The sequence below is a fragment of the Chroicocephalus ridibundus genome, chromosome 4, assembly GCF_963924245.1.
Source record: "Chroicocephalus ridibundus chromosome 4, bChrRid1.1, whole genome shotgun sequence".
NCBI lineage: Eukaryota > Metazoa > Chordata > Aves > Charadriiformes > Laridae > Chroicocephalus > Chroicocephalus ridibundus.
This window is the reverse complement of record NC_086287.1, coordinates 30,508,742-30,530,263: the sequence shown is the minus strand read 5'-3', so window position 1 is coordinate 30,530,263 and position 21,522 is coordinate 30,508,742. Positions and strand designations below refer to the sequence as shown.

At 39.5% G+C, this 21,522-nt stretch overlaps 1 protein-coding gene across 2 annotated transcripts in view; it reads left to right on the top strand.

The window, feature by feature from the left end:
• The window catches only part of MIPOL1 (mirror-image polydactyly 1), a 190,974-nt gene that overhangs the window by 152,863 nt on the left and 16,589 nt on the right, over positions 1 to 21,522 (top strand). Inside the window, exon 11 of one of the 2 annotated variants that reach the window (XM_063332191.1) lies at positions 11,554 to 11,784. In XM_063332191.1, the coding sequence (XP_063188261.1) occupies positions 11,554 to 11,784 (231 nt within the window). Of the gene's footprint in view, positions 1 to 11,553; positions 11,789 to 21,522 lie in introns of those variants that run through there. The other variant, XM_063332192.1, reaches the window with a different exon arrangement.

Genomic DNA, 21,522 nt, shown 5'->3' with positions numbered 1-21,522 from the left:
GAAAGAAGTATGGGTAACAAGGTTGATAGTATCTGATTTATTTTTCTTTTGCTTCTGAGCTATGCGGGATCTTAATGTTATCCAGGCTCATCTAACATCACATTCTGTTTGTTTCAATCATATTCTGTAAAAGGGAATAATACAGAGGCTAGACTTCCATCCTGAGGTCTTAGGCGGAGATACAGAGATACTTACTCTTCTATTTAGTTCTTCTACCCTACTGTCTTTACCAAAAGAGTTATATGTTATTATACTTCTACAGTTGTGACAGTGGAATGAGTACTATCCCAATGTACTTATCCCAAGGAATTTAGTTCTCCCTCTTAAGCAATGTTACAACTCCTGTCAGAGGAGAGTATAATATCAGTTGAATGTGTATAAGCACAGTAGGCAGTATTCATACTAATAATTATCTTGTCCTGTTCAAAAAATAAATCAGGAATTGAACAGTGTTGAATTCAGTGTTGGCTAGATTTCACAAGAGCTTTCATACTCATTCAGTTTCCTTGTCAGGTTCTGAGAAAATAATTAATTCTTTGGTTCAGTGCAACCAATACATTTCCTGCTACAGTATTTCACTTTTACCTGCTGGTTATGGAGAAATTATATGCTGGTAAAAAGAAAAAGATGCAGTTTTTCTTGTGAACTCTTGCTTCACAAAGTTAGAACTGTTGTTTTCCTCTTCACCCAGGCTAAATTAAAGTGCACAACAATATTATTCTTTTACAGATTTGATTTCAGTAGCCAAATGGTTAAAACTTACAAGTGTGAAGGAAAAGAGAGGTAAAGGAAGACGATTTAAAAGCTTTAGGACACAGAAATCAATTCAGCATCTGTTTTCAGCCGCTTTCCAACCCTACACTTTGGAGCTCCCTCTTCACTTTTTCTCCAACAGCCACCAGTCTAATCCCTCACTTCTCAAGAGGCATGCGAGTTGTGCGATTCAGCTTCCAGTTGGTAGGCCGTATCCAGCTGATGGCCCCTTTTGCCTAGGAGGAAGCCAAGAACATCTTCGCAGCTAACAAGGATCCTGGGCTCACAGCAGCTCGACAAAGCACGGGGGGCTGCTATCACCATCTGCACCCCATGGTGGCAATGGTCGCTGAACCTGCAACGGGGAGGCAGAAAATGCCTCCTTGTGAGAAACTGTTGTGTTTTTTCCATAAAGGTCCCAAACCTGGATCTGTCTGCTGAGGTTAACCACGCTGATGTGCGTTGCCAACACATGCACACTGTTAATTAGCTCTTTTGTATCTTCCCACAAATAATAATTTGCATTGAGGCCTGAACCAAGATCAGGGCCTCAGGTTTCCAGATGCGGCACACATAGGTAATAAGAAGCAATCCTGGGCCCCCAAAGCTTAGAATTTAAGGAAGACAAAAAGCAAGAGAAAGGCACTTTACTCCCAGTTTCAGCATGGCAGGCTGAGGTTTGCATGTTGTGACTTGCTCAGTACCACACAGAAGATGTGAAATAGAAGAGGGAATTCAAGACAGAGCTCTGATCCCCAATCCACTAAATCATTCCCCCAGTGTGCGTCCTTCTTTCGCATTCAGGAGAATGGCCCAGACAAGTCTGCCCAGTTCCTTCAGTAAGCACTGGTACAATAGGGAAGCAGACTTCCCCTATATTAAATTTCTCAGGCGTTACCTTTATCATTTAAGCCATCGTTTTAACTGCCTTGTTTCATAGCGCTTGACTGTCCAAGGAGCTGTATGATTTATATGAATAAGGGTTTGGCAGCAGCAACTAGGTAAGACGAGGCTTACTAAGTAGCGATTCGTTGACGTTGTGTCATCTGCATGGCTTTCAGGAGGTGACTTGCTAAGTGTATATCTGCCTAGCAATCTCCAAACCAACTGCATTTTTGTATGGGAGAAGCCATGATAGCTTTAAAGTAGACATTGCGGGCATCTGGAGGAAGGTTTCCAGCCTGCAGCACATGCAGTCCCCCTGGTGACTCACCTGCCATTTCAGAGCGGCACGTGTGGCTGTGCACACTACCAAGAAAGTGGGGAAACCATGTACTAGGCACACTCACCTAGAGCTCCCCAGTGTACCTCACTTCTGGGCACATTGGTGACCACAGCTGGGCATGTGCTGGAGCACAGGACACCTTGTTTACCTTTGGTCAGAGTTGCTTAATATTTTTCTGTAACACCTTTGAGAAAAATCAGACAAAACTGTTCAAATACTCTCTGTTTTATTTTCCTAGGGCAGAGGGGAAATAGCCTCCAACTAAAAAACATGGTATATTTTAATTTTTTTTTAAAAGCCACTCGAAGATTTTTAACCAACCGAATCACTCGGCAATAAAGGGATGACAAGAGGACAGAGCCCCAAGTGAATTCCCTTCCCGGGTCAGTCACACTGAGGGTTTCTAGCTTTAGCACTACTCAGCTCATCCATGAGATCATCCCTCTCTCAAATTCCATATGTATTTGGTTATTCCATCTTTGAAACACGTTTCCATTCTTTGTATTTCTTTTAATTGCCTTCTCCTGGAGAGACTCTACTCTTCCATCTACTCAGCTGGATGTTCCTGGCCATGCTGAAGGCAGGGCTGGCTTCCAGCCCTGGGTCCAAGACAGCTTCGTCTCTTGCTTTTCTGGTTCAGTGGGGAAGTTAAGCCAAGCGATCACAATAGCAAATCAGGACAGCCATAAAATTCACGATCATGTCTGATTTATAAAGATAACATTGTATTAAGTACAAGATATTTTCTGAGGTTATTGGTAACAGGCTTTTTTCAGCTGGTCATTGCTGAATGGTGCCATGCGCTTTACTGCTTGATTGATTTATATGCCTTTATGATTTTAATTAATACTGTTTTCATCAGAGCAAATTACTAGTGATTTGAAAACTCCAGGCTGTTCAGTTTATCTATGCCAGTGTTTGGGAATTATTCCCGTGATCTTAATTTTTGAAATCTATTGAATGGCATCAAGAGCACTAAAGAGGCCATTTAAACACTGGGGAAAAAAAATAATACTTATACTTCTGGGAAAACATTTATGGTGATTCACATTTTGGAAACTGAAACGCTATCAATGTTTTATTCCCAGATTATTTTCCAAGAAAAAGCTTGGATCCACTGCTGAATCAGTTTCTTCAAAATACTTAGGCTCATACTGAAGTTGGATCATGCAGAGAAGGCTGGAATCCTGTGCTGGGGGAGGAGGTCAGGAGCCTCCTCCGTCCTGTGACATTAGCACAGAGGCATGGAATAAGCCTGTCGAAGTCTCTAAGAAGACGTTCGGTTCCTACCTGGCTGCAGCAGAGTGTACATGCACTCGGCCTTAAAGGATATGGGTAAAAGTGTTTCTCCGTTTAGTGATCTAGACAAACTGCTTTGCACAGAAAAACACAAAACAGAAACACGCTTACTAAAACTCATTAGCTGAGCATATACCCACTTGAAGATAGGAATATTCACTGTATGGGAACAAATAGTCTCTGGATCTTAGTGTAACTATTTTAGAGTTGTTTTCTTTCCGTGCTGAAAAGAGGCTAAAAATCCTACGCCATCTTGATGTGAGTGAGAGCTAAGAATTTTACAGAACCTGAAGCCTTGTAAGAAAATCTCAAATGAGCACTTGTATAACAGGTTTTGAGCGAGTCTGGTGCAGTATTTACTACTACAGTATAAAGGGCTGGGTTCCTTGATGTATATTTCTAGTTGGCATTTTATCAAGGAAATAAACTTCGATTTTTCTTTATTTTGTGACATGTGGATTGAAACTACATTTTCTCTGTCCAAAGCCTTGATTTAAAAGCATTAGATCATTAAATTAAGTGCTTTCGCATAAGGCTAAAATTGTAACTGAACAAATTATTTATGCAGAGAGAAGCAAGATAAAGTTTCTTTCAAGAGTTCTTTAACATATCAGATTGATAAGACTCAAAACACCTTTACTGCCATTAAATATTTACCAAGACTTGGCTTTTGGAAGAGGGGCAGTTCAGTGCAGTGTGTTTGGCTCCATGCAATGCTATTGATTAGCTATCAGAAGGACATAGTTAATGGGTAACTGGAGGTATTACAGAGCGCTCCACATTCTTGTCAAGTCTTTTCTCTGAAGATGACCTAAAATAAAGTCAGTTACAACTGGCGTTCACCCTGCGACAGATTGCACAAGCTCACCTACGGTATGAACAAAAGGTTCACAAGAATCAGTTGACCAGGGCTTAAGCAATCCTTTCTAGTAGTTGTTGTCATCACTGCTGGACTTTAGAACTGCACATGTTTACATTTAATTAGAAAGAACACACAGTTTACATCGCACAGTAGCTATCTGTATCGAATCAGAATTGATTTCCGCTCTCTTTCTCAAAAGACTGTTTCCTTCAGACTAATTAAAAAAAGGCACATAACAAAATGACTCATATAAATTTTAAAGCAAAGTAAACACCATTCCCTGGAGACAAAAATAAAAGTCAACAGCACATAGTCATTACATCGAGCTTGTTTTCAGGTGATTCTGATGCCTGCATTATGATATATATTTGTACTATCAGTTTTATTTTATATAGATGTATATACGGTTGTATATATGAAGTACCCCTTTGCACTGAGCAGACGCTTCACTGACTTTCTAGTTTTCAGGGTCAGGTTTCTTATTTATTTCATCTGAATTGTTGCAGTTTATCTATTACAGGAGGTGATTTACTAGTATTACTACTTTTTGCAGAAGGATTTTGTTCATTTGAAATAAAATTGTCAGTGTGTGTGTCACTCACATAAAAATGGAAGTCAGAAGCCATTACCCTTACCAGTGAGAAGCTGCAAAGGAAACTAAAGGCGCAAACCAAATTAGCCTTAACTTCATGCGTAATTTCCAACAGAGAAATTTCAATCAGATTTTGTTAGTTATGCAAGGAATTCTAAATTCAAACTACGGTGACAGGAGGCATCATTTAAGGCTCTTAGCAGAAATGTGCCTGACCCTTGAATGTGCACATTCTTTGTCATCGGGAAAGATTTCCGTCATTGGCATTTTGGAGAGTAAGGGTTCAAGGCAGCAATTTGCTGTGTACTGTCAGATCCATGGGAGCTGAAGGGGTTGCAGTCCAGACCAGGCTGGTGGGTAGATGTGTGGAGCTGTAGGAGCTGATCCTGAAACGCCTGCTCAGAAGGCCTGATGTTCATCTGTGCCATAATACTCTGGTTTCCATGTAAGAGACAGTGTTCAGAATGAAGCTCTTGGCAAGGATCATCAAAAAAACCCGAAAAAAAGTAGTACATATTGCGTCTATTTTCTACCTGTTCTAGTTGGTGTACCAGCAGCTCTATTATTTTAGTGCACAACCAGAGTTTCTGCTTTCTTAATTAAGTTTAATTTTGAGGAAAAAGGTGCACTGTTCTTAAAACTGATGTTGCCAAAAACATAACAAAAAATATAAAAAATAAACCGCTATGACCTTTAGGACGAGATCCTCTGTCTCTTTTCCACCAGGTTTGTGTTTCTGCAAATCCCTGACATAGGCAATTTCCCTGCTGGCCCGAAGCCAGAGTCGCTGGCTCTACACCACCCCCGTACACACCCCTTCAGTGATCCATGTCAACCCAGTGGCCTCCAGCAGCAAGCAGAGAGGCACAGGGGCTGCCAGTTCAGCCTGGGGACTGGGAGGGTGAAAATGCCTCTTGTCTTTGAGCCGGCCGTGCCCCTCCTCCCTGCCTGCTGCCCGCAGCCGAGCCAGGATCTGCGCCGCCCCAGACAGGATGCTCCTGCTTCCCGGGGAAAGTGGCCGGGGGTTTGCGATGCACGGTAAAACGTGGGGTTTCTGGCACCATCTTAAACATCCTTTATATTCAAATACTGAGGTCACTCTTGATGACTTGATGCCAGTTCTGTCTTCGATTAATAGATAAGGTTCCCACTGTATTTGCAGTGTTACCTAAACAATCTATTACTGTAGGGAATAACTACAGTATTACAAATACTAAGTTTAAGTTATTTTGTTAACTAAAACCATTGGCAAATATTTAAGAATGGCCAAAGCATATGAATGGGCAATAAAGAACAGATACAAGATAGCAAAATTCTTTCTTGTAACTTCTAGTATGATAAACACCATACAGAATAAAATTATTTTTAAACTTTCAGATTAATTTTATTTAGTTAGAAGCAAGCCTTCAGGGCTGGATAATTGCACTCTATGAATGCTTAGGCTAGAATATGCTAATACAGCCAATTCCCTGTCAAAACACGACAGGAACATTTTAAGGCAAGCTCGGTTCTAGGAATAAAATGCAGTCTAGTGAAACTGTGAAGAGTATCCACAATAGTTGCTGTTGTATTGAAAACACAGTCCCCTGATTCATGGAAGAAATCTGAGAGCCTGTGAATCTGTGTCTTGCAATTAATACAGGTACATTGCGGAACCGTGAAGATGGGTAATTAATGTTAACATGCATCAAGTAATATTCAGGATTAAAGCGTAAAATCTACAGTAGTCTCTTCAGTAAACTCCGATGCACTATATCTGAGAGCTGATTATGTGTGAAAAAAGCTAATGCTAAGTTACCATCTTCCAGACTCTAATTAGTCAGTTAGAGATGACAGAGACCCCAGCTCTAGGTGCATCATGTGCTCAGGAAATCCAGGTGCATTTCTTACCTACAAGCTATTAACTGTGGGTGTGTGGATCTAGCTGGAGAGGATAGTACCACAGCTGGAAAAATCTCCAAAAGGCTTCCTTCTGCTCATCAGTATCATGTATGTTTTGCTCTGTTTCAACCAAACATTATTAATCCAGAAACTATTTTTGTTGGGATCCTGGACCATTTGATGGGGTGGTGAATGTGAGGAATGTTAGGTGGTGCTGGGTGCCGTGAGTGTATCGCTCTCACGTGAGGCTGTGTTATCTGAGCAACTTACCCGGTGGCTGCATGAAATGAACCGGAGACATTTGATTACTGTGCAACTCTGTAAATGGGGGGGTTGTAATGGAGGTATGGTTTCTGATTATTTCTTGTTGAGAACAAGTCCCAGCAGTCCTTCAACTTCAAGAAAGGCTCAGATGATTAAATCACGTTCCATGTCCTTACTACCTCTCCCAAGCTAGTCGTAGGAGAATGGTGTGGGTACTGCAGTGGTCCTGGAGAGGGAAAATGAGGCCCAAAACAAAACGTGTGTTGCTTGGTGTCATCAGAAGACTGTCTGGGTTTAGTTTTGTCCTAAATTCAGGCTGTGCTGCATCTAACTAAGCTCTTTCGACAATGATGGGTCTCTTTTCAGTAGTGAAGCTCAGAGCACCTTGCAAAGGTATTATTGTGATTACTCATTTTTAAAGATGAGGAGACTGATGCCCGAGGAGGAAAAATGTGTTTGCCAGAGGCCTTTAATTTGTGTTTCTTGAAAAATCAAAGTTCTAATATGGATGATAGCCAGTTCAAGCTTTCACTGTAGATAATGAACCTGTGCTTGAATCATCTACTGTCCAGACTGTTTGTACAGATTGCAGGTTTCTCTAGATCATTTCAGGAGAGAAGGCTGAAACTCAACCTACTGCTCACTGTAGATCCATATTCACGTGTAATTGAGCTTGGACAGTATGGACATGCATGATCAGCACTATCTGTCAACCTGTTCTTATCCTCTGTAAAATCCTGAAGTTATATCACCAGCCACCACAGAGAATAAAATCAGTGGTGTGTTCTGTTCAGCAAGTGTTTATTGTTGGGTTTGGTGAGAGAATATAAAATAAAAAAGATGCCTGAGCCCATCCTAGACTAAGAATGCGTGGGTACACCACGCACTAGAGAGCGACACTCTGTGATGGGCTGTGACAGTGCAACGATCACACTCTGCGTTACGCGCAACGTGCACTACTGTTGTACCATGGTCTGTGGCCTGTGCGCCACAGAGTCTAACACAGCTGCTGTTTTCAGTTAAATTAGTGAGAGAGATTTGGGTGGTTGTACTGAAGAGAAAACACGGTCCTCTTAACTAGTGTAATTGCAGAGGAAGGAAGGCTAGTAAAATATTTGTCTATGGTAGGGCAATGCCATCTAGTCACCAGTCTACCAGCTGTCAGACTCCTGACTCAGATGTAATGCAAACTTGACCATTTTATATCCTCTGCTTTACAGCAAAATGTCAAAGTCCTTCTGAGTCTTATGGGCTTTTTTTAATATCGTCTTATTGCACTTTTTCCTAAGGGTAACTTTGAGGTAGCATTTTCAAGGTATCAATGCTTCCTGGCCCTTGAGTGCACTCAGCAGTATGAAGGGACCCTCTTCAAAGCCACCCTGAGTGCAGGCTGAGGTCTGAGAGGTCTCCAGAACTTGAGTGTCAGAAACATTTGTGGTGAAAACCAAGGTCAGACCTACATGCCTTTGGTTATGTTTATCACTGGGGTGGGGGAGGAGGGAGGGGATGGATAGGGAATGTTTGTTTTTTGCTGGGTTGGTTTTTTTTTTTTTTCCTTTAGGTGGAAGGTTTCTCTGTGTTGTTCAGTAACTGCTTCAGGTGGAAAATCATTTCCCACCTTGCAGCAAAAGTATGCCTGGCAAGGAGAGAAGTGTTATAAGAGCAGTACTTCATACGGTTGATTTTCAGCCAAAGTAAAGTCCCTCTGGGAGCGGTTACAACTGGTGAAATTTTTTAGCAGGCTTGAAGCTGCTCTGACTTTGGGGTCTGAGGAAGCCTCTTGCTATCTCTGCAGGAGCTGCATAAGAGACTTCATCACATGTCACTTTTTCTTCTGCCTGGACACAGTTCAGGTGGGCCATTGAAGCTCTCAGACCCAAGCTGGCACAAGAAAGGGGCCGTGCTGCCATAGTAGAGCAAAAGGCTTACTATAAAGAACATGTGAACTTCTTAAATCAAGGAACTGTTTGAATGCTTCTGTGACCCATTCTTCAGGCCTAGAACTCCCATTTATTTTTTATTTATAGCATCAATATTCTTTGAACAAATAATCTTGGGGACATTAATGAAGGAATTTCAAATTAATAAGTATCAAAAGGGACTAATTAAAGTATTTTAGCAAAACACATATTGATGGAAATCTGGCAATTGCGTGCTTTTGAAAAAAAAAAAGTTTAAAAGATCTGTGAAACATCATGCCTTTATCTGGAGGAATCATACTGGCTACAAAATATACATGTCAGAATCTATTGATCTCTCAGATGCAGTCATTATGAGTTAAAACATGTAATAGTGTATTGCGCACTGTATTGTTCATGGACAGTCTGTGAGAAGGAGCCCACTCATAGCCAGAAAGGGCCAGTATTTTAGAATCTAAATAAATTACTATATTTTTTCTGGGAAAAAAAACCTCTCAACTGCTGTGAACAAGTTAGAATATTTAGGCTATCCTCTTTTTTTTTTTTCTTTTTATCATGGACCCGTATATTCATTGAACAGTTTAGCTTCTCATCTGTCTTTTTCTTTTAATCTTGCGACAGGTGTTTAAGAAGCAGGCAGCAGTGGTATTTCGGTAACCTGCTTTCAGCACTATTTGCATACCTTTGTATTTTTCCATGGTGATAATGCTCAACCATAATGGAACCGCGGTCAGTAAATTTTACGTGCAACTGTTGAAGTAATTTTATTTTTAATGAGTCTGTTCTAGGGATTTTAATGTCCCTTTATAAATATTTATATTTTCAATATGTCCTCATTTAATTGAAAAGGTTCTTCACATTATTTTCAGACAATCACAGGTAGTAGGCGTAATGACACATCAACATTCTGACCTTTTAGCTTCTGTATTTCTATTAGTTCATCCACCATTTATGTTATATTTTAGTTTATGTATGATTTTCCTCTGTGGGCTGTCATAACGAAGGGTGTTTTCCATACAAACAACTTCATAAACTGGAAAGGAAGAAAATATGCTATTGCACGCTAGCAGCTGTCATGCAGAGTATGTCTTGAGTATTGCAATCAGTCCGCACAGCTACTAGAAATCCGCACTGAAATAACGTTTGATATTTGCATTGTCGTCAGTCAGAGGGGTGGTGTCAAGTCGTACTCATCAATACAGCAACAGCTTCTGATATTCATGAAGTTGTTTTGAAATTACTTCAATTGTTTATCTAAAAACACTGCTCATTATGATATCCTGTTGCCGTCACTTTTGGTACAAATGTCTTTGATGAATTTCTTCTACTACTCATGTCATTTTTGACTGGTGTAAAATTCACCAATTAATTATGGCTATGAAGAGATGGGAAGCAATCATTGCTAATTCCACGGAGAGCTTGCTGATGCAGGCTCCTCCCCTAGTAATCAGCTCTTAATGTGATTTCGACCATTGCACCTTAGTAACTCAAGCAGCTGGCTACCTACTGATTTCTTGGGAAGTAATTCCATAGTCAACAGGCTTTGTTGAGATTTTTTTACCTCATGCACCATCTCCATCTTTATTCTCCCTTTTTCAATTTCTTCTCATTATTTATAGGTAACCTGTCTGTCTAATACTCCTTCTTTTTGCTTGTTCTCCATAGCTATTGTTAGCTGATCCAGGCATATTTATTTCTTTTAGCTTCATGAATATATTACCTTAAGACCCTGTTCAATTTCATTTTTAATTTCTGATCTCCCTTTGATTTGTCCAGAAATTTCTGGCACACAAGTCCAAAGCGCGTAGTATTGTATTCTGGCTTGTACAATGGCAGAGTATTATTTTTGATCTCTATGATTTGGTATCTCTATAAATATACCTGAAAATCATGTATAAAACTGAATGGATTGAATTTCCATCCATGGCACTTCAGTGTGAAATAGATGCTAAAAATGTCTACCCTTTGCCTGAGTGAAGCCAAAAAAGTGGATCAGAAGGGACCTTGCAAGAAATTATGGCAGAGGACACTATAGATATTGAAATGTCCTGTCATAAAACCCTGATGCTGGCAGGTAACCTATCTCTGTCTACTACAGAGAGGCTATTTAAGACACATTATATTCTAGTACAGGTGTTACTAGCTTATTTAAACAAGCATCAAGAAATATTTTAAGTTTCCTCTGACAAAAACGTTGACCAAGGACCTTTAGAATTGCTTAGCATGTGCCAATCAGTCATATTTCTAAGTAATCATGCTGATTCAATGGTATTAATTTTTGCATTGTAGCATTTTCATTCCTTTCGTTATGTTGACAAAACTGCAATTTTGCAAATAAACTTCCTGTAGTTGCTGAGTATGCTTGCTAAAAGAGAGTCCTGTGTAACATGAGTTAATAACACATCAGTAACTTACACGGATCAATTCAAATGTAAATCTCACTAACAACTTTTTGCTGCAGCTCAAAGGTGATCAGGAAGATGCTACAGCTGAAAAATACTGCTTTTAAGATTTTGTTGAATAGGTTTTTGATTTTTAAAAATTGTGATAGTTGTTACATGCTTCTAGAGTAGCATTGCGGAGACGGGATGTTCTTTTTGTTCTCTGTCACTTCTGAAATAAAACTTGTTTTGGTATTAGTGCACGTAGATCCATCTATGATCATATTAAAAACATTAATTAAACTGAGTGTAGTATTCTTGCAGCTCAGCCTTAGGCTGAAACTTAATAACATATATGTATGATTTTGTTTTCCCAGCTTATCCAAATCTTTGTCTGAAGGAATGAGTCTGAAGGACCAGCTTAACTGTACTTCTGGTACTTGTGAAGGTGGACCGCAAGGCAGGGAGGGTGTTGTGACCCTTACCTATCGCCAGATTGAAGATCTGGCAGCTCAGCTGCAGCAGGCTCGGTCAGAGCAAAAGGACACAGAGCTGAAGCTTCAGAAAGCCCTGGAGGCTTCGCAGGAGGCCAATGAAAAAGTTCAGAAGTAAGTCACTTGCCTTCTTTCAAGAAAAATCGCAGTCAAAAACCAAATGAAATGTCCCGTTTCTTCTGGTATTTTGTCTGTGATTGAAGGTGGTACTCAGAAAAGTTCCTTTAAAATGATTCCTTCTTTGTTGGCTGTTCAGCTCGTTACTGACTCAGTGTGAAACCCATCATTTTAAGTTTTATAGTATTACGCAAGTCAGTGTGCCTGTCTTTACTCTTATGGAAACTGCTTTCTACATGTGCAAAGCACAGAGGAAGCGTTTCCATCTCTGGTGCATGGCTTTCACTGTCTTTTTACCCCATGGCAATCCTATGGCAACAGAGTATTTGCATTTATAATTGAATGGTAGAATATTAAGGTTCTCATTTTTGGTCTGTTATGCATCTGGCAAGTTTCATGGCACAGTAAATGCTGATGGGGTTGTTTAGGGGTGGCTTCAAATGCTCACTGAAACTAACAGGAAGTCTCTGAGTCAGTGAACAGGGATTGGATTCTCTTTCCCATCATAAGATTCCCTGTTAAAAGGTTACTGAACTCCAAAACCTGAAGTTCATCTCTACTGAAGTCCTTATTGTCATGATTGTTATTGCTATCACATAAGCCTTTGAAAGTCTGATTGCTGGGACATAGGCAACCGTGTAGGCAGAGCCTCTTCACGGGCTGGCACTTCTCATCTCTGTGTTATATCACCAGCTGCAAAATAGCCCTCTCACACCCTTCCTAGGTGGTCAGTGCTGAACGGATGCAAATTTTCCTGTCAGTCCATATTTGTCTTCAACTTTAATGTCTGCAGCGTGTTTCCGGAGTAGCCAGATGGCTTATAATATATTGCAAGGACCTAACAAGAGTTCTTCCTGTTTGAAAAAAAAAAAAATACATGCTGAGTTCTCCTATAAAAAAAATAAAGACATTATATTTTTATGGTTTTAATTTATTTTTAACTACATAAAATATAGCTAAGTTTTTTTGGTTTTTTTTTAAAGAGATGACTGAAAATACATATTTTCAGTCGTCTCTTTAAAACCTCCAGTGGTTGTTTGAGATCATTCAAATCTTTTTTCTGAACTCTTAGATTTATTTGAAACTTCAGCAGGTGCATGCTTGGTAAAAATACGCCCATGAAAAATAATTACAGCATGTTAAAGAGAATATTGGCTAAACCTTTCTGTCCGTTGTTTAAAGTTGTTATTTAATTTCATTTTATTTGTAAGCATTTACTAACCATAGATATTCAAGTGAAGACTGGGTTTTGGTTTGTTTGGGGTTTTTTTAGTGAAACAGTCTTGTTTAATCCCATGTAACCAGGGTGGCGAGAGTAGAAGTGCAGCCACAACCTGAATTAAAGTGGCGGTGATGTACTGCTATAGCGAAAAGAATTTACGCAATTTAACATGCAGAGCTACTTGGGAAAATTTTGGTCAGGTTAGTTTTCATTATTGCTGAGATCAGACCACTGAGCCTATAGCAAAATTAAACAATTGGGTGAAGTCTTTTGATGACAATAGCATGCCCTTTTTACCAAGAAACTGTGGAAATGCTCTGTGCGTCTTCCCAGCACCCGGAGTCATCCACCCCCATCTTATAATTCAACCTGCAAACAGATTAAGCAGCTGAGTTTGTGGAAAGTGTGTTTACTTTGAGCTAAGAACCCTTGTGTGACACTATAGAGATTCCTCTGACACCTCTGGGAGAGCTACACAGACAGTTCGTACTCATCAGCAGGGAAACCGGGCTGAGAATTCCCAATTTCTTTGTAACCTCAACCGCTTCATACAAATCAGTGTTTGGCAATTAGGCAGGAACTCATTTGTTAGCTTAGCTTTTTATCTCGGAGATGTAGGATATTCTACATTTCAAAAAGGAACTGACAATTTATAAACCTGTCAGCGGAAAGTCTTCTTGGTATTAATTACAGTAGTATTAATTATTAATGCTGTTTTAAGAGGATGCTTATTGTAATTTAAAATGTGGCACTGTGATTCATAGCCTAAATAGGGTTCCAAAACATCTGTTTTGCTAACTTCTTCTAAATGCTCAGGTAAATTTGAAATCTGACATATGTGGTAAGTATTTTTAGCAGCTATATAAAGTAGTTTCTCAATATTATTCAGTAAAATAGCTGAATAATGTAGCAACAGTTAAAAATCAGAAAATAATTATAAGCTTCATTAAGCAATAATATGATTAGAATAATTAAAATAATTTTTGAAAAAGGGTGTACTTCGTATCTTCGTACCACGTAATTTACTGGTGTTCACTATGCCTTTGCTAATCCGTTCTCTGACAACACTAAAGAATTTTTTCGTATTGTTAAAAACTTCGGTCTTTGCATTCAGCATCGTATACAGAGCTTGAAATAGAGATGTAATTTCTCCACGGCACTGCCATCATGTCGGCCACTTGTGTACCCACCTGCAATTGTTGCTTTCTAAATGTGAGATCCAAGTCAGAATAGCGGTCCTGTGTTTTCCGTCAGGACACAAAGCATCTAAAAAATTTCTGGATCCGATCCCACATGAAACAGCAGCTGTGAACCAGAAGGGGGATATATTGGAATCTGCTTATAGACAACTTGGATATAGTAAAATTTTGTTTATACTGAAGTAGGGTGAAATCTCATGTGGGCTCACTGCAGCGTGAGATATAAATTGCGACTGTGTGCTCTTGCCTGTGAAGATGATTTGGGGTCACCATCCCAGCAGGGGTGGTGGTGTGAAACAGAAGCTGTTGGTGCTCAGAGAGTGACCGCACAGATTTAGCAGCATTTCTTTGAATCTATTTTGATTTTGAAACATTAACAACATACACATTGGACTTTTAAGAGAGCACTGTTCTAGTTTGCAAAGCAAATACACGTTTTAATGGTGTGGTGTATGTAAATAAAATCATGCATGCACATATGTAACACAGTACATATTTATTCTACAGGAAATTATGATGACCTGCACAATACTTAATATTTTTAATCTATACTCTGCAGAATGGCTATGACCATAATTTTCTATACTTAATTAATGTTTCTAATTTCGTGGCTACAAACAAAGAATTAGGAGAGCGGTGCAGAATTCACCGGGAGTGTTGGCTCAGTGCCACAGGCCCCCTGCAAGTCATTCCTGCCGGAGGAGCCAGGAGCCAGCTGGTGCAGCCCCAACAGGGAAATGGGGCTGACCTGGAGAAGGTGGCTGGAAAAGCCTGTGAATTAATTAATGCCTCTGCCAGCAGAGGAAGCAAGACATTTGAAAACTGTCCTTCCTGCTGGAACCGCTGGGATTGAGGAGTGGCTACTGATGTCAGTGAGATCAGAGGAGGTTATAATGTAATACCAAATCAATATTAGCCAATTATCAGTAAAGGTTGAGGCCTCTTTTGATGTGGTTTCTTTTTCCAGAAAAAGTTCTATTTTTCTGCAAGGCCTTTGCAGCTGGAGTGAATTTTAATGCAATTTGTCTATTGGGGGCTTCTATTTTTTCCTCAGAATTTAAAGAGTCTAGCTCAGTAAAGTGTCGCTCTCTGCGTGTGGGCACAGTCACACTTGCACGCTCACGTAGCTGCGTGAGGTGGCAGCGGAGGGTGCCCACGTAGAATTTCTATGTAATCCTCTAAAACTAAACACAAATTCACAAAGTAATGGTGCAATGCTAAACTGTACAGGTATGAAAATAAGCATAAATGGTGAGAAATATGCTGCTTGGGCACTTTATTGAGGTAGTTCTTACAATGAATAAAGCAAGTATGTAAGTGATGTAAAAGAGAAATTCTTAACTTCATTTTTCCTTAACTGTTTATTAAGACACCTTTTCTTTTGATTTTTTTTTTCTTTTAAGGAGGATGTCAGGAGAGTTACAGATTTGCATAAAATACTTCAGTGTATTGAATACAAAAGAAAACTAAGCAATCTTCTTAATAAGCAGACAGATTTATCAAAGGAAATTACTATCTCTCATAAAATAAACATTACCTGTAGTAGCATTTGCTTTACATCTTAAGGCGTGATTTTTTGGCCGCCTAACTTTCATTGTTACTGGAATACACCCTTTTTTTTAGTAATCCTGGATTTCCCTCCAGCATTTCTGAACATACTTTCTCTGCTTTCACGGTTGTTCACTTAGTTTTGTTCCTTAGCTGATGCTAGTAAATAAGTCCATCGATGACACAACAAAACCAAACAGTTCTCACCAGCGTTCAGCATGGTTCAAAAGAGTACAAAAATGTAAAGAAATGAGGAGCAAGGATTTATTAAGTGGTTAGTCCCCCTCTTCTGCCAGTAAATCTAATCTGCCTTCCGAGTGCGGGAGCTGTGTGCGCTTCACATCGACATCCAAGACGTTCTCCAGTGCTGGCTGGAGGGTCTAATCTTTCCCAGAATGATCCGAGCAGTGCAGTTCAAGAACAAGAATGAATATTTGAATAATCACACCACAATGTGAGGTGACCCTCCGACAGGGGACTGACCAGATACACATATGGATTTTGGGAAGACGCTCTGATGCTCTTTTTTAACACAGCTGTGAGAAGAATGTGGCTAAGACCCAGTAGTCTTTCTGGAGTATAGCTGGCAAAGGAAACCATGAGGAGAAGAGAATTTAACACATGGGTGTAAGAGAGTCCGCTTCATTGATGCGATCTGAGGGGAATGTCTAATGACTGGAAGAATCAAACTTGGCAATGAAAACACAAAGCTCTTTTCATCAATTCAAACGCAGGCTCTAAAGCTGCAGATGGTTACCTCCAGCCTTGCCTATTCAGTGCGGGGTTGTATAAAATGGCACTTTGGTGAATACTAATAGATCAAAACAAAGATTTAATAACATAAAGATGTGGTGTTCATTTTTAAATGAGGATACAGGTCAGTGTCTCAGAAAAGACTGAAATAACTATCTTTATGTATGGGTCTAAAGTCTCTGGAGATTTTTAACTGCAAACATGATATCTTTAGTGTGCAGATTGTATTCAGTACAGCACAGCTACGCAGGGAACAGGCTAAAAGCAAGATTTCTGAATTATTATACTAATTGAGCCTCTTTGCGGCATGCTAATGTTGTTAACTAGTTACCTCCCTTTTAAAATCATACCTACATATGTTTAGTTGAAGTATACATTGTAGCTTGTATGCCTTCAGTCACTCCTTGTAGATAAGAATGGAGCTGGTTAATTAGAAATTGCAGGCAGAAGCACTGCACAAAAGAAACAAGTTTTACATTCACTGGGACTTAAAGCTATTTGTTTTGGAGGAACGACCAAAATGCCAGATAATTCAACTGACTTTATTTAAAATTTTACAGATACGCTTCTTTAATTTTCATATTTCAAAACAATAAATAGAATGTAATGTCTTACTTTATTGAGATGTTACATTTAGACGTTCAGACTTCCCTACTAAAACTAGACCGTTTTTTTTTTTTTGCTTACAAAACTGTATTCTGATGGATGTCAGACCCACATGTTAACTACTGGAATCTAGGAGTACAGCTTCATAGATATTAATAGTTTCACTGATTTGTGTCAGTAAATAATTTAGCAAATGTCAAAAGTGGTTTTGCCTTAAATGAAAACCACTGTGCTGCCTGCTGCTGTGAAGTTCTGCTGGGACTGAGTAGTTGGTAATCTTTTAATATCATATAGGGAATAATTTAATTGGTGCTGGCATTTTGAAATGTAAAGTGAGTTCTGGTGAGTTGTTGAAGAATGTAGATATAGAGCTAATTTCTTAGTTACAGCAAATTGGCTTAGCTGTGTCGCACTGAGTTTCATTCATTTGTCCCAGTTAAGGATGTGACCTGTAGTTTACTTAGAAACAGATGCTGATGGGTACATTCAAAAGGTGAGCGGGTGAGGGCAAAGTGCTAAGAATCTTTTACTTGCTCTAGCAAGCCACAGAAGTCAATGGTTATGCGAGTTTGTGTGGAAGGAAATGGGGGGCCAAGGAAGACAACTGTTGTAGCAGTCACCAATGAAATACCAATGAAAATCAGCAATGGTTCTGGATGTTCAGAACTGGATCAAAAGTTATTAAAAGAGATTCAACATGGAAAAAACTGCTTGATGAGGACTGATGTGTTGGCTGCCTGGTGCAATGATTAAAAGCAGATTATAAGCTCCATGGGGCCCATAAGAGATACACAATCTCCACAGGCGGGGTTTTATGGTGTTTAGGAAACCCACACTAGCCAGATGGAAGATTCCCAGACACGCAAAACCACCACATACCCTGAAGAATTCTGCAGAGTGCAGCAGAGCTGATGCAAAGTTTCTTTGGCATGCAAGACATGAAGAGGAACATAAGAAAGTCTAAAACACAAAATCCAGTAACAATCACATCATATCATATATTAAAATATTACCATTAACTAGGGTAGCAATAACAGGCAGTGTGAATTTATTGGATTTAGGGGTAATAGGCTTGGAAGTAGACTGCTCTAGGAATTTAGTGAGGAATTAAGACTAATTGAAATGTGTGAAGAAAGTCATGTGTGATCTAACTGAAAGCAGTACATAGTAGGGTCAGAATTTATTTAAATACTTGGAATTCTGTGCTCATGCCAGTGACTCCTCTCAGAAAAATTCCCCTCAGACTGCAATAATATGCACAGTGAAATGACGAATTAAAAAGTCTTGTAGAAATACCTGTTTGTTGTAATAAAAGAATTGAGTGGGCCAGTGAGGTTATGTGCAGCCTCAGAGAAATTCAACATACAGCGTGAAATCAGTTTTCTGGGTCTGGAGGAAATAAAATACTGAACTAGTATCCAAATCTAAGGTGAGCTGAACAAACTCAGTCACTGACGGCATCTTCTCTGGGCTGTTGTAGGTATGCCATGTTTCTGTATCACTAGGCAGATCTTGTTTCCCTTGGTAAAGCTACTTTATTATTCATGCAAAGCTGTAATGAAACGTATTTTCTGCGTTGGATTCTATTATCTTTATTGGATGACGCTTCACTTACCAATGTCCACTTCACTTACTCCATGTTACATTCCAGGTAAAATTTGCAGGCTGTGATGGAGGGGGTGCCTGATAACTTAGTACCACTACTACTGATAACTTCCCGGCCCAAAGAAGAGAGGACTTGGGTTAGCATAAGCAGAAAACTTCTGACTGAAAAAAATACAAAACAATTGACTTTTTGTCTTTTCTGCCTGCGTTCCTTGGAGACCCAAATGGAGAAGTACGTGCGGAACCAGAGTGATGCACACTGGTTGCACTGAGATCCACACAAAGCAGTGTGACCTCAGATGTTTTCTTTCGAAAGCTTCCTTGACATCTGTGTCCCCCCTGCCCCAGTTTTCTAAGTGGTTTTTTGGGAGCAGGATTACTCCTTTGGGGTGTACAGAATGGAAATGCGTTTCCTCCTCCATTTGAGGAGATCCTGGTTCAGATCTTCTGTATCTCAGGCAGATGTTTTAGCCATGCAAGTTTGGTCTGGATGCTCTCTGTTCCTTACCTTGAAGTAGTACCACATAGCAGAAAATAATACAGGCTTCTTGGATCAGAGAACAGTGAGTGGGCTACTCACCTCTGAGAAGCAAGACCTGGTTCTGACACTTCCCTTTAGGGCTTTTTCTCAGTTTTATCCAATGCCTGTTGAACATAAATACAGAGACAGTACCAGAACACCCATCCCCTATTTTCCAGGTGAGCGCCCTCAATCACCACCCACAGAATCACATCTTCAGGTCTAATAACATTTCAGATGTTTCTTCTGTAGAAATTCATAGCTTCAGAACGAGAAGTAGAGAAGACTCTTCAGCTCTGGTGTGTACAGCTCTCCTGAGAAGTGGCGGATGTGGATTAAAACAAAGTTTTCCCTAGTTTGGCTGAGGGCTCTAGCTGGTAGCCAGTATAATCTTTTATACTTGTTTTAAAAAGGAGGAGTGGTAGCACTGCTTTTAGCTTTGTCACCTTAAAAGAAACAAGTGGCCTCAGGTTAGTTTCAGAGAAGGGCGGCTTGAGGACCTCTGGACAGCCTGGAGCAAGACACATAAACTGAGGGCCTGAAGCTTTAAAAACAAACAAACCACCAAAACCAAACCCCCCTATTTGGCTAGTTTAGAAGCATCCTTCTCCTTAAACTAGTTGTTGCAAATCCCATCCCAAGTGCTGCCATGCTCTCTGTGCAGTCTGGAGGAGAAGCGCACCAGTGCAGAGCGCACGTGGAGCTGCAGATCCTGTTCTCTATACCAGAGTCCTGAAGGACAGATTTGGTGATGTTCAGAATTACTGCAGCTGACACCCTTTGTAGTACGAATGATTCATAATGTCTTTTGACGTCTCGTTCTCATTTGAAGATGGCCCTTAATACAGCAGTTTGTGGTATCAGTACCACAAGTCTCATGCGGTTACGATGTGTGATATTGCCAGAGCAGATTATGGGATATCGTTCTCATGGATATTTTGGGTGTGATAAATTACAGTGAGGCCTTTAGCATCTGACAGTTTATGATTGATGCCAGGATTATGTTCAGTGGCGTACTTAACAGAATGAAGACAAAAAATCCCAACCAAAGGGAATGACAGATAAGCCTTTCCTGCATTCCTCGCACACCCGAGATATCCATTGGCTGCAGGGAGTTTCACATGGATGAAGAATGCAAAACTGAGCATACAGTCTAAGACAAGTATTTATTTTCTTTGTGTAGCTATGGTTTACATTTACTTAACCTCTGCAAATTGTGGATTGCAGCGCAGATATTGTTTTCTTAAAGTATGGGTAGTTACAATATAAACACAAATATTTATCATCGTTTGAATATTTATCATCTCAGCCTTTCACAAAAATATAAGCAGTGCTGAAACTTCATTCTCTCAAACACTGAAATGTATTCTATGAGAGTCAAATGTTTTCAGAGTCAACATAATCACAGCATCCCAGTTTTTGACCCATGTGTTCATTTACAGTTTGCTCATAGCCGCTTCACAGAGATGGAAGTTTGTAGATTACAACATGGTTTTATTGATTTATCAGTAGCAAAATACACTAAGTATACTCAGTAAACTGGATCAGCTAGCTCTTGGGCTTGTATTGTATAATATCGGCTTGTTGTGGAATACTTCAGAACATAATCAGAATGTTGGCGTAGTTAACATCAATGGTGCAAACCAGACTTGCAAAGACTAATATTTAGTAAGACCAATAACACAAACAAATTAGATTTTGAAGTTGTTTGCCCAATGGGAAGAAGCATGCTGACACAGTATTTGTAAGCTTATAGTTAACCATTCTATGACAAATTATTAAATAACTTTGAAAAGCAGATTGAGTGCTCCTTGGATAACAGCAAGAAAACTTTTTCTCAGACTTGCTTTTTTTTCCAAGACAATAAAATGAGTGTCACAGCAAATAATCATTTACTTTAATATTTTATATCCAAATAAAATAAGTCCATGGCATTTACATTGCCGTTACTAAATAGTATTTGGTTTGTTTGCAAGAGTCATTTATTTGTGGCTTGGCTGAAGGAATAAAAATAAATTTGCGGTTCTTTCTGTTAATACTCATACTGTTTCTTAACATATGCAAAAGATTGAATACTGTAAATGTGTGTGCAGAAGCTCAACAAAAAAACCCAGACTTTCTGAAGATCCTGAATTACGTATCTTTTAGAGAATTGCTGGATCAGTTCTTTACAGCAACAAATAGAAACAACTGACTAGGTCAACAAGGTATTTAGTTTTAAGCAAACTTGAAATCATTTAAATTTTTCCATTAAAATTAAGTGTACCTTTACTGAAGCAGAG